This window comes from Pseudonaja textilis, chromosome 2 (genome assembly GCF_049901715.1).
Source record: "Pseudonaja textilis isolate UNSWEBS1 chromosome 2, rPseTex1.2, whole genome shotgun sequence".
In the NCBI taxonomy this organism is placed as follows: domain Eukaryota; kingdom Metazoa; phylum Chordata; class Lepidosauria; order Squamata; family Elapidae; genus Pseudonaja; species Pseudonaja textilis.
The window spans coordinates 254,302,076-254,315,628 of record NC_141991.1 but is presented as its reverse complement, the minus strand read 5'-3'; the positions used below and the strand labels follow the sequence as shown (position 1 = coordinate 254,315,628).

The 13,553-nt window shown below is 43.5% G+C and overlaps 1 protein-coding gene across 1 annotated transcript in view; it reads left to right on the top strand.

The window, feature by feature from the left end:
• The first annotated feature begins 294 nt into the window (after positions 1-294).
• The window catches only part of KIAA1328 (KIAA1328 ortholog), a 178,122-nt gene continuing 164,863 nt past the window's right edge, over positions 295-13,553 (top strand). Inside the window, exons 1-3 of the mRNA XM_087927555.1 lie at positions 295-381; positions 6,494-6,529; positions 8,865-9,004. Of these exons, the coding sequence (XP_087783681.1) occupies positions 324-381; positions 6,494-6,529; positions 8,865-9,004 (234 nt within the window). The 5' untranslated portion in view covers positions 295-323. The remainder of the gene's footprint in view (positions 382-6,493; positions 6,530-8,864; positions 9,005-13,553) is intronic.

The following is a 13,553-nucleotide window of genomic DNA, read 5'->3' as shown; positions in this document are numbered from 1 at the left end:
GCCGCATAGCATCATACACAATCCGTTCGTTGACTCGCGCGATGCTTGACGGGAACGGTAGTCCCACTCGGGTACCGATTTCCTGGGAGAGAAGGAAAGTAAAAAGAAGAAAAAAACTACACCTCCCACAAAGTCCCGCGGTGGGTTTTTTTATTTTTTTTCCCCTTGCCTTCTGCGGGAGATAACCATTGGCTGTTGGCAAGACTCCGCGTTGCCGGGGCCGTATCTGGGCAAAGCTTGGGCCGGCTAGCCAATGAGGAGCGAGGATAGGCGTGCGGGGCGGGGTGGGGCGGAGGGACGCTGGGAGTGGCGGTTGTTTCAAGATGGCGGATGTAGCCGAGGGGTTGAAGCCGGAAGGAGCCGCTTACTGGAGCCGGGACCGTATCCTTTATTCGGGGGCGAGATGGGCGGCTGGTCATGGGGTGAGGCGGCTGACAGAAGGGAGCTTGGCGGGCTTGTCCTGAGGGGAGGCCGTGGCCTGGCAGCGGGGACACGGAGAACCATTGCTGGGTAGCCTCTGAACATGTACAGAGTGCCGGCTTTTTTTTCTTTCAGTAGGAGTTTTCTCTCCTATAAGGTTGTGGCCTTGTGTGTGGCTCGGAAAGATAAAGCAGTCTTGGTTGTCTTTTAGACTACAACACCCATTCTCCACAGTCTGCGGAGCTTTTGCTCTTTTGCTCTTCCATCAGGGAGGGACTCCAGTTCCCATCCTCCTCAGCCAGCTGTGTGGCAGGGAAGGGAGGCGCAACCCAGTTGTCTTTTCAACGGCCTTCGGTTGGGTTGTAAGGAATGGGCTTTGGAGTGGACGGAATTTGGGGCCTGCCATTGGCGGGAATGCTCTGATGGAGAGGATGGGCTTTGTAGTCCATGATGTGTCCCAGAAAGATAAAGCAGTCTTCCTCAGCCTGGTTGTCTTTTAGACTATAACACCCATCCTCCACAGTCTGCGGAGCTTTTGCTCTTCCATCAGGGAGGGACTCCAGTTCCCATCCTCCTCAGCCAGCTGTGTGGCAGGGAAGGGAGGCGCAACCCAGTTGCCTTTTCAGCAGCCTTCGGTTGGGTTGTAAGGAATGGGCTTTGGAGTGGACGGAATTTGGGGCCTGCCATTGGCGGGAATGCTCTGATGGAGAGGATGGGCTTTGTAATCCATGATGGTGCTGCCAAAGGGCTTGAATTGGGATTGTTTCCTTGGGGGGCGGCGGGACGGAATTGCTCGATGGAATGGCTTTGAAGACCCATATTTATTATGTATTACATTTATATACAGTAGGTAACAATTGAGCCCAAAATTTCTGTTGCTAAGTGAGACAGTTAAGTGAACTTTGCCCCCTTTTACGACCTTTCTCGCCACTGTCATTAAGTGAATCGCTGCAGTTGTTAGTCATACGGTTGTTAAATGAATCTGGCTTCCCCATTGACTTTGCCTGTCAGAAGGTCGTAAAAGGGGATCACATGATCCCGAGAACACTACAACTGTCATAAATATGAGTCAGTTGCCAAGCGCCTGAATTTTGATGCTGGAATGATCATAAGCGTGGAAAACAGTCATAGATCTCTTTTTTCAGTTCTGTTGTAACTTTAAGCAGTCACTAATGGGACTGTTGTAAGTCGAGGACTGACTGTAGGCCGCCTATCTCATTAGGCAGAGTGGGTGACTTCATTGCGCCATAGAACTTACATAATGAATTTGAGGAGCGGGCAAGGAGGGGAGGTCCTTCCAGTGGCAATTTGCCCCAAGAGATCCCATTGCTGGCCAAGCATATTGGGTAGCCTTCATCCACAATAAAGCAACATGTAGTTTTGTGCTTGAGTGAAACCAACAATAACTAAAGCTGACAATGATGGGTTGTTGTTTCCCATTTGCAGACTAAGCCCTTGAACTTGGTTAAAGACGGGTCTAAAGTTTATTTAATGCACCAAACCATATAGTAAACTGAAAAGCAAGCTCAGCTCTTCAAGTCTAACATAAACCACTCTCACGTGATGCATGAGTATATGTACTTAATATATATTAAGCATATAATAGAGTATATAATTAAAATGTATTTTATGTACATATACTTCATGAACATAAAGTATAAAGTATATGTACATAAAATAGATGTAAAGTATATGTGAAATATATTAAAAAGTATAAAGTACTTAAAATATGTACATAAAGTAATACATGAGAGCTGTTTACAAATACAGGTAGTCTTTGACTTTCGACCACAATTGAGCCCAAAATTTATGTTATTAAGTGAGACAATTGTTAAGTGAGTTTTGCCTCCATTTTACGACCTTTCTAGCCTCGGTTGAAAGTGAACCACAAGTTGATAAAGTTAGTAACCAGTTGTTATTCGGATGCTAACTGATTACAGGCAGTCCTTGACTTATGCTTGCAGTTGAGCCCAAAATTTATGTTGATTAAGTGAATTTTGCCTATTTTATGACCTTCCTTGCCTCAGTTGTTAAGTGAATCACTGCAGTTGATAAGTTAGTAACCTAGTTGTTAAGTGAATCTGGCTTCCCTATTGACTTTGCTTGTCAGAAAGTCGCAAAAGTTTATCCATGACCTCAGGACACAGCAATGGTCATAAATAGGAGTCAATTGCCAAGCGACTGAATTTTGATCACATGATCATGGTGCTGGAAAAGGTGTAACTGTGAAAAATGGTCCTAAGCCACTTTTTTATTGTAGTTGTAAGTCTGAACGATCACTAAATGAACTGTTGTAGATCAAGGACTACCTGCTTGTGATAACTGGAGGTTATAACAGCATATACATTTATTAGCTAACACAGATGTGTTTCCATCTCCCACAATTCCTTGCTTGAAGGGTTTTGGAAATCTGTAGTTTTGAAGGAGGATTCCCTCACCGTGAAATCATGTAAATTTATTAAATAAAAGAAATAGATGTGTCTCCTTCTCCCACAATCCCCTGCTTGAAAAGTTTTGAAAGTCTCTTGATTTCGGTGGACAATTCCTCCGCCGTATTTGTCCCTTCAGCATTTTATCCCCAACTGGCTAGAATTTGACCCCGAAAAGGACTTTGGAGTTGGGCTTTTTTTTATGATCCTTGGTCATTTTGGGTGTGCAAATCTTTTGGATTTTCATTGTTTCCTTCACCTGATTAAGCTTAGAATTGACTCATAAAATACCTGCAGCTGATTGAAAAGCCTTTATGAACGTGATAAATCAGGTTTTTTCAGCTTTTAAAGATGTGTGTGTGGAATTCAACCTAGGGAATGGAATTCCACATATCTTTTAAGTTGCCGTGTTTTTTATTTTCTTGACAAGTTTAGTTAGATTTCCACAGCTTATCTCTTACTACAGGTAGCCCACAACATATGACCACAATTGTGCCCAAAATTTCTGTTGCTAAGTGAAACATTTGTTAAGTGAGTTTTGTCCCATTTCACGACTTTCTTTGCCGCAGTTTTTAAGCAGATCACTGCAGTTGTTCAGTTAGTGACATGGCTGTTAAGTGAATCTGGTTTTTCCCATTGTGTCATGCCCCTGGTGAAGACTGACTCTGAAGGAGAGGAGGAACAGCTGACAGGGAGTGGAAGTGTGGCTCTGGAGGTTGTGGAGGAGGCTGGGGAAGGGCAGAGGCCGGCTGGGCAGTCAGAGGAAAAACCAGGCCCATCCTCTCTGCATCCTAGGACACACAGGAAGGAAAGGAGAAGGAAACAACTTGGCTTATGAGAGAAGAAGTGGCCATGATCCCCCTCATTGGTTGCAGCTGGGGAGACTAGCATATAAGAGAGACGATTCCAACACAGCGTTGACAGAAGCAAAGCTTGTTTTATTTTGGTCTGAAGTTATCTTGGTTGGCGTCCTTCCAACAGACTGTACCTTGTTATCTCCTTGAGTTTGGTAATTACTTATCCTGGTCAGTTGTGGAAATTTCATCATTGTAGTTTGTTTGGTTTTTCATTTCACCTCTATCTGCTCATTAAGTTTGGACTGTATTGCTTTCTTTTGAAGACTATTTTTGAATAAGTTTTATCTCCAACTGAGAATTATTGAACAGTGGCGCCAAGTTAGAGGCATTTAAGGACATTTTGTGTTACACTCCGGGTCATCACACATTGGCTTTGTCTGTTAGTCGCAAAATGGGATCACATGACCCTGGGACAGTGCAACTGTCATAATATGAGTCAGTTGTCAAGCATCCAAATGTAAATCACAAAACCCTGGGGATGCTGCAATGGTCATAAGTATGAAAAATGGTTGTAAGTCACTTTATTTGGTCCTGTTGTCGAACGGTTACTAAACTATTGTAAATCACAGACTACCTGAGTCTGATTAAAAAATTTTTTTTGCTCACTATTGTTCAGTCTTTTTGTGCAATTTGCCTAAGGGCTGATGGCCCTGAAAGGGAATATGATGAAGAAATTTTTGCACAATTGAGGCCAATTCCTGAAACTTGTGGGTATGAATTTCTGTTATTTTGGAGCACGTGAATTTGGTAACATAAACCCCAAAGTGGGTTAAATATAGGTTTAAAAAAAAAAGACCTCAGAAGACATACATGAGAAAAATTCCCACCTGCTTTTGAGTGATTTGTGTGACCATTATTCACTTTTTTTCTCTTAGTGCAGTAAGTCCTCAATTTACAACCATAACTGTATCCAAGATTTCTGTTGCTAAGTGAAACATCTGCTAAATGAGTTTTGTCCCATGGGGATGCTGCAGCAGTCATAAGTGTAAAACCTGGTCATAAGTCACATTTTTCAGTGCTCTTGCAACTTCGAACAGTTGCTTAGCGTGGACTAAAAGTTGCCCCTAAAATTCCAGAAAGTTGGTGGAAAAACCCTAGTTGGAGACAGTAGCAAACCCTCTGTGTGTGTGTGTGTGTGTGTGTGTGTGTGTTTGCCACAATAGCTGCACAACTGAGCCTTTGAAGTGACGAGAAGTTGAGGGCAAGTTGAAGGAAACGCTGACTTGATATTCTTTCAGATTTTTAGAGCTGGATGAAAGTGGGTGCGTGAAACGCCGTTTGAAGTGTCCTCTTTTCTTAAGTCACCTGTGTTGCCATGGTCACACCTGCCCAGTGCGCAGCGTAGTGTTTGCCCACATGTATTGTTTGGTGTTTACCCAAGAAAGGAGAAGTGGACGAGAAATAGGGAACTTTTTGATTAAACAAGCTTTTGAAATGAGGTTTCTGGAACTTAAGTCTAAAACCTCTCCCTGCTTTTCCCGCCTGTTCAGAAGACCTTCTGGCAGGACTCGTTCTGTCAGGGTTCACGAATGGAGGCTGAGTCAGCTAGCCATGCAAGGAAACCAGGTTTGTTCCTTGGAAGTTCAGATTGTTGGCGTTGAATGAGAGCAGTGAGGTGGGACTGAACCTGTTTTCTCTGATAATGCAGTCTCAAATAGTTGGGATAATTTACATGTATGTATGTGCAACATTTATTTATGTTCCGCCTTTATTATTTTACAAATAACTCCCAAGTTGTCAGCATACCTAACACTCCTTCTTCCTCCTATCCTCCCCACAACAGCAACCCTGTGAGGTGGGTTGGGCTGAGAGATCATCCAGTTGGTTTCCATGGCTAAAGCAGGACTAGAACTCACCATCTCCTAGTGATTGTCCAAAGTCACCCAGACAGCTTTGATGCCTAAGGCAGGACTAGAACTCACAGTCTCCTGGTAATTGGCTGGTGGTTTATTGTTTGAGTGTCTGAATTGATTGTTCCTTCATTGGGGTATGTTTTACTTCTTGGTTGTTAATCTGGTATTAATTGAGATTAATAGATTAATCTATTTATCTGGGCGTTGATTGCTGGCAAAAAGGTGCTTGTATTGTTTTGGGTTCCTTTTTTTAGTTTTTTGAGTGCCTCTTTTGAACGTTATGCAGGCGTTGCTTATCTCTACGAGCCTGTGGATGGCTGGTTTGTCTGAGTGCCATACTTCCTTTGGCAAGAACACTTTTATTGACCCTGGAGGTGTTCTGTCTCCCTTCTAGCACTGATGATGATGTTACCTAGTTAGGTAATGAAATGCCTATAATAAGAAAACAGGCAAGCTCACAGAGCACCAAGGACCCCTCATTTCAACCCTGAACTGCAAATATTCTTTTCTATAGACCGGTGTGTTCCTCTGAAATAGAGAACTTAGTGTGAGAAACCAGGCCTCTCTGCGGTTCTCCCCAGATTTCCTTCCTGAAAAATAGAATCCCAGACATAGAAATGATTGACCCCCCTGACTATTCATGGAGTTTCAGAAACCTTCAATCATTGGAAAGCCTCACAAAGTTCCTTTTATAATCAGAGCTCAGAAGGGGAAGCAAAATTCCCCTGCCACTTGCCTCATCCTGTAATCACAGACAATGGTTTAATTCAGGTTTGGCTATTTTAACGAGTCAAAAGAAAAAGAAATGTCTGCTTCAGTCTGCTTATGATTTGCTGATCTTTGGGTGGAAGAAAGCTTTCCCTGACCTGCGTCTAAAACCCTGGAATGCAATCAATTCTTTTCTTGCTTGCTTTCCTTGAACAATATATCACAGTTTCAGATGAAGACCGACAACCTGTGTATGTCCCAGGTACGTTGTATGAACCGATGTTTGGACGGTGAATCTGCTCCAAATCTAATTTTAGAATATAATGGAATTGAATGGAATAGAGAATGGAATGAGAATAGAATAACAGAACAGAATAGAATATGGGATTGGATGGAATGGAATAGAAATAGAATAGAGTAGAAATAGAATAGAGTAGAAATAAAGGTAAAGGTTTCTGTTCACATACATGTTAGTTGTTTCCAGCTCTAGGTAGAAATAGAATAGAATAAAAACTTTATTGTCACTTTAAATGTACACTCATCAGCATACATTAAAATGAAGTTTGCTTTGAGCTCTAAGCCCATGGCGCTTATAAGGAGCATCCTGAATCATCTCCACTGTCCTCACCACTCTCTGTAGGGACTTTCTATCTAAAGCGCTGCTGCCACCAAACCAAACAGGGATGCAGTTTATTAAGACACTCTCAGTTGTGTCTCTGTAAAAAATGGTCAGGACAGAAGGAGAAATTATGGCCCATTATGGTTGCAGGTGGTGATGGCCACTAAGCAAGAGTGTGATGTGTTAAGCGGAGCATGGAATGGGGGAATCCCTTGGGCCATCCTGTGCTTTGCTCCCTGCCACTTGGAGTCCATGAAGACCCCTCCCTTCCTGCCCTTCCTCCCCACCCCCCGCTCCTCCCCGTCTTCTCTCCCCACAAGTTCCTCCTGTCTTGTCCTTCCCAGTCCATCCCAGTTCATCCCGTCCCATCCCCTGATACGTGGCTCACCTGAAAAGATTCTACACGATGTTCCTTTTTAAAACTGGTGGAAGCGACGGTAGCAACTAAACCCAGCGTTAGCGCATAACGTCGTGACATTGATTAAACAACTCTGAGGCGAGTAATTAAAAATGTGTGAGATTGGTCCATAAATTAATCGAACTCACCTTTACGAAGGAAAGTATTGAAAAGTGCCAGGTGCGATAACAGTCAAAAGCCAATAAATCCAAAGAGTAAGTTTTACAACGTTGCCTTTTATGGCAATCTTGAAGATAGACGAAAAGCCTAAATGTGTGATAAATGGTGTGTGTGGGGGGGAGAGAAGGAGAAGAGGAGAGACAAGGGGAGGAAGAATAGAATAGAATAGAATAGAATAGAATAGAATTATGAATATGAATTAGAATAGAATAGAATATGAATATGAATTAGGAATAGAATAGCAAATAGAATGGCATGGAATAGAATGCAGAATATGGCGTGGAATAGAAATTAGAATAGGAATGGAATAGAATATGAATTAGGAATAGAATAGAATAGAATAGAATATGAATTAGGAATAGAATAGAATAGAATAGGAAATGGAATGGCATGGAATAGAATGCAGAATATGGTGTGGAACAGAAATTAGAATAGGAATGGAATAGAATATGAATTAGGAATAGAATAGAATAGAATAGATTAGGAAATGGAATGGCATGGAATGGAATGCAGAATATAATGGTGTGGAATAGAAATTAGAATAGGAATGGAATAGAATATGAATTAGGAATAGAATAGAATAGAATAAGAATTAGGAATATCGAATAGAATAGAAAAGGGAATGGCATGGAATAGAATGCAGAATATGGTGTGGAACAGAAATTAGAATAGGAATGGAATAGAATATGAATTAGGAATAGAATAGATTAGGAAATGGAATGGCATGGAATAGAATGCAGAATATAATGGTGTGGAATAGAAATTAGAATAGGAATGGAATAGAATATGAATTAGGAATAGAATATAGAATATGAATTAGAATAGAATAAGAATAGAATAGGAATAGAATAGAATAGAATAGAATAGAATAGGGAATGGAATGGCATGGAATAGAATGCAGAATATAATGGCGTGGAATAGAAATTAGAACAGGAATGGAATAGAATATGAATTAGGAATAGAATAGAATAGAATATGAATTAGGAATAGAATAGAATAGAACAGGGAAGGGAATGGAATGGAATGGAAGGAAATAGAAATGGAATGAAACGGAATGGAATAGAATGCAGAATATAATGGCATGGAATAGAACTTGGAATTGGAATAGAACAGAACAGAACTTAGGATAGGAATAGAATAGGACAGGACAAGACGACAGAATATGGAGGAATGGGGAGGAGAACAGAACAGGAGGGGGAGGGGAGGAAGAATAGAATGCAGAATAGAATGGAATAGAAAATGAATAGGAGGAGGAGGAGAGATGAGATGAGGTGAGTTTTCTGGTGTACTTTTTAATGTTTTTTTTTGTAGTTCCTTCTTTTCACTGGAAAAGTTGAAGTGGGGGCAGGGCTTTGTAAGAACAAGTGGGGAATTTCCAGGTCTCGTCTGTTGCATTTGCAGGGGTTTCTGATGGGAGGCCTTTGAGACCCAGGCAACCGCGGAAAGGGCAGAAGACGGAAGCGAAGGCCAAAGGAGTTGCGGCTTCGACTCCCGCCCCCATGGAGGTCCTGGAGAGGATCGGAGAAGAGGCTGGGCAGCAGGTAGGTTTGCCTTCTCCTCTTAGAGCAAGCAGCAGCAAGGTACCGAGGGTCACGTTCGCACAACTCGCTGTGCCTGTGCACAGCTGAACACTCGACGCGTACATAGGAGGGGACCACCTGTCCCCCGTCACGTCTACCTGTCCCGTTAGGTCTGCCAGGGGAGGCGTTCCTCTAAACAGATTGCCATCTCGGAGGGAAGGAGGGCAAGAAGAGGAGCTGGCCCTTTGGAAGACCATTTCCCCGGAGATTAGATTGATCAAGATTAGGGATTAGGGTGCTCAGATTAGGAGGTTTAGCTCAGCGGCTAGGACGCTGAGCTTGTCAATCAGGTCGGCAGTTTCGAGGTTTGAATCCCTAGCGCCGTGGAACGGAGTGAGCTCCCGCTCCTTGTCCCAGCCGCTTCTGCCAACCGAGCAGTCTGCCTTCTGACAGCGCTGTCTCTTCTTTGGCTTTGTAACGGAGATGAGCATTGGCCCCTAGAGCCGGAAACCACTAGCACGGATGTGCCAGGAGAACCTATACCTGTTAGGGATTAGGGGTGACCTGATAGCAGTCCTCCAATATCTGAGGGGCTGCCCCAGAGAGGAAAGGATCAACTTATTTCCCAAAGGACCAAAAGGCAAGGCAAAAACAATTAATCAAGGAGAAAAGCAAGCTGGAATTAAGGACACATTTCCTCATTGTGAGAACAATTAACCAAGGGAACAATTTGAAGTTGTGGGTGTTCCCATCTCTGGAGGCTTTTAAGAAGAGGTTGGACAACCCCCTGTCCGAAATGGTGTGAGGTCTCCTGCTTGGGCAGGGGGGTTGGACTAGATAGAAGACCTCCAGGGTCTATTCCATCTCTGCGACTCTGTTAACAGGCTTTGTGCAAGGCCTTTCAGGTGTGGCTTCGTTCCTGGGCCTGGGGCCCAATAATATGACGGAGCTCTTGCAGCGGCCACATTGATTTTTGTTACTGGTTCTTTTCTCATTTCACTTCTATCGATTATTTGTGTGCTGTTTTTTGTTTTTAAATAGTCCTCTGAAATATTAATACGGTAGAAGTAAATATATATATATATATATATATATATATATATATATATATATATATATATATATATATATATATATATTCTACCGTATTAATATTTCAGCTTGCATATATACACACACACACACATGTAACCAACAGTAGGAATCCCAAAGGCGTTTTTCAAGAGGCAACCGGACTTTCTGGTTTTTTTCTGTGAAGCTGTTTTGGTTGTCATCCAAGAAGCTGCTTCAAGGAATTAACCAGAAAGTCCAGTTGCCTCCTGTAAAAGCACCTCTGGGACAACCGTGATCTGGGATGACTGAGAATCTCCATAGATGCCCAAGCTCAGAGAGTACCAAGGACCCCGCAGTAGATCCCTGTGCTACAAATACTCTCCTCTGTTGCTATTTATTTGTTTATCTATCCATTTATATCTGACAATTCTGACTCTGGCTGGAGCTTAGAAAGCCTGAAGAACAGAAGCAATCTGTCAGGACACCAAGACTAGCAACACAATATTACCCGATCGGCTCCCTAGGACAGCCCTTAAACTTAAACCATCCTGAGAAGAAAAAAATAATAATAATCACATCAACAGTCTCAGTCAACCTCTAGACCTCATACTCCAGGGATCATCCAGGCTTCAGGGATATCCAAAATTCCCAGAGGCTTGTGGCCAAGTGAATCTCAGCAGCTGTGGTACTTATCTCATCCGGCAGACCGTGTTTTGCTGCCCTCAGGTGTGCCGAGGGGGTTGCGTTAGAAACCCAACACTTCCCGGGTTCTAAAAATGCAGTTTTTTTTTTCTTTTTGGTTTGGAAACTCAGTCACCAAGAAAGAGACCCTGACGTGATCATTCACCTGGGGCAATTGTGCGTCAAAATTCTCGGACTCACAAGCGCAAAGGGAGATGCAGATGCCTTCTGTAATAGAGGAACACCGTGTTACGGTGTGCACGTGCCAAAACGACTTTTGTCTTTTTGGGGAAAAAAAAAAAATCCCAGGGAGAATTTTAGCAGACAAAACCCCACAGAGCTCTTAACGGAAAAGGCTGCTGTAGATTTTTAAAAAATGGGTTTTTTTTTGAGTCTTAGTGGACAAATCCCTTAAACATGAGCCATCCAGTGCGTAGCGGCAGCCCAAAAAGTATTAGTACCACTTTATAAAGCCTTAGTAAGGCCACAGCCAGAATACTGCGTCAGGTTTTGGTCACTGCATTACGAAAAAGATGTCGAGACTTTGGAGAAAGTGCAGAGAAGAGCAACTAAGATGATCAAAGCCATGGAGACTAAAACATACGAAGAACAACGGCTGCAGGATTTGGGTTTGGCTAGTCTAGAGAACAGAAGGACTCAGGGGGACATCGTAGCAGTATTCCAGTATTTGAGGGGCTGCCTCAAAGAAGCGGGGCGTCAACTTATTTTTGAAAGCCCCAGAAGGCAGGACAAGAAACCATGGTTTGAAATTAATCCAGGAGAGAAGCAATCTGAAATTAAGGACGAGCTTCCTAACAGTGAAGACAACCGGGGAGCTGCTTACCTCCAGAAGTTGTGGGTGCTTCATTCCTGGAGGTTTTTTTAAGAAAGAGACTGGACAGGCACTTGTCTGAAATGGTACAGGGTCTCCTGCTTGAGTGGGGGGCTGGACTAGGTGACCTCCAAAGGTCCCTTCCAGCTCTGTTCTGATTCTGACTTGACTAAAACTCCGCCACCGCCGCCCTGGGAAACTTCACTCTGTGCAAGTTGATCGCTAGTATCTATTCTGAAGTTGGCTTGCAATAGTAAAGTTGGTTATCTTTTGAAGTCTCTGAAAGAAATAGAAGCCAGAAAGATGCGGTTCCTTGGTGTAGTCTAGTCACAGCTCCCACTCGTGGTGGAAGCACGTATGACGGAGAATTGATGGGAACCTCTTTCTTGGGGTGCGATCCATTCTTAAAGAAATGGAGAGTTTCTCAGAGAAGGAGACGGGTGCTTTTCATCGAAATCTTTTAAGATGGCTGGACTACAACTCCCAGAATTCCCCAGCCAGCATTGTCAGTTGGTGTATTCTTGAAATTGAAGTTCACCCGTGAAAATTATGGAAGTTTGAAAAACAGCAGAAAGAGCAGGCAATCCACTTAACAACTGTGGGGGAAAGGTCCTAAAATGGGGTGTGACTCATTTAACAACTGCCTTGCTTAACCAGTGGAAATTTTGGGCTCAATTGGGCTCATAAGTCGAGGACTACCTGTATTCTAACACAGTGGTTGCCAAGCAGTGGGCCGGGGACCACTGGTGGTCTGCGAGAAAATGTTGGTGGTCTGCAGAGAAATGTCCCCCACAAAGCAATTAATCCAGGCTGCGTGGGAACACAAGGCTGTGCCGCCCACATGGCCCAAGGGAACACAAAGCTTGCATCACTTGCATTGCGAACAACACGAGGTAGTGAGGGGAGGGGGGGAAAGGGGGGAGGGGGGGAGCTTGCTCCACTCTCCCCACAAGCCTGGCCTGGCCACCGGGCTGCTTCTTTCCGCTTCTTCCTTCTTCTGCTTTTGGCTGCACGCAAGGAAAGCAGCTGAAGTCTTTCTTTCTCTCCCCAAACTCCGCCAGAAGTGAGTCTTTGGGACCCTGCAAGGCCTCCTGCTCCAGAGGCTGCGCCAGCAAAGACTCATTCCTGGCGGAGTTTGGGGGAGAGAAAGAAAGACTTCTGCTGCTTCTGCTGTTTTCCTTGCATGAAGCCAAAAGTCTCTCCCTCTTTCTCTCTCTCCCTGAGAACAGAGCTGGAGACGGTATCCTGCAATCCCAAATAAAGAATGACCGATCGGTGGGAAAACGGGGTGGGGAATTTTCCTGCAGACTTTTTGGGGGGATTTTCCCAGGGTCTCTGGTCCACAGGATTTAAAATTATTGGTTTGATGGTCCCTGAGGTCCAAAAGGTTGGCGATCCCTGTTCTTTAACAGTTTCACTCACCTATCTGGTTTCCTGAACTGTTCAGTCTTACGCTCGGTGGGCATGCAGAAATTTTCTGAACAATGTGGTGCCCTCTGGTGGTGAAAGGGTGCAAATACACCTCTTAACAAAATAAAATAAAATAATAATGCTATACCGGTACTATCCCATCATTGTTACTCTGGCTTTTTAATGCTCTAGCAATTTGGTGGCCCATGAAGCCTTAGAGACTCACCCGGTAGCCAATTGGACATTGCAGGAAGGCGATGTCGCGTGTTTTGGGATTTGCAGCTAGAGTTATGGGATGAAACTTGAGTTGACAATTTGCACGGTTTTTACTGTGCAATCAAATGCTGTCTGGAGAGTCATTTGGGGATTTAGATTTAGAGATAACAGAACACAACAGAATAACAGAGTTGGAAGGGACCTCGGAGGTCTTCTAGTCCAACCCCCTGCTCAGGCAGGAAACCCTATACCATTTCAGAAAACCGGCTACCTAATCTCTTAAAAACCTTCAGCTGCTCCACTGATTCTCACTATCAGGAAATGTCTCCTTAGTTCTGCTAATAGATTTTGAATAATTCATTTTTTTTTTTTTTGGTT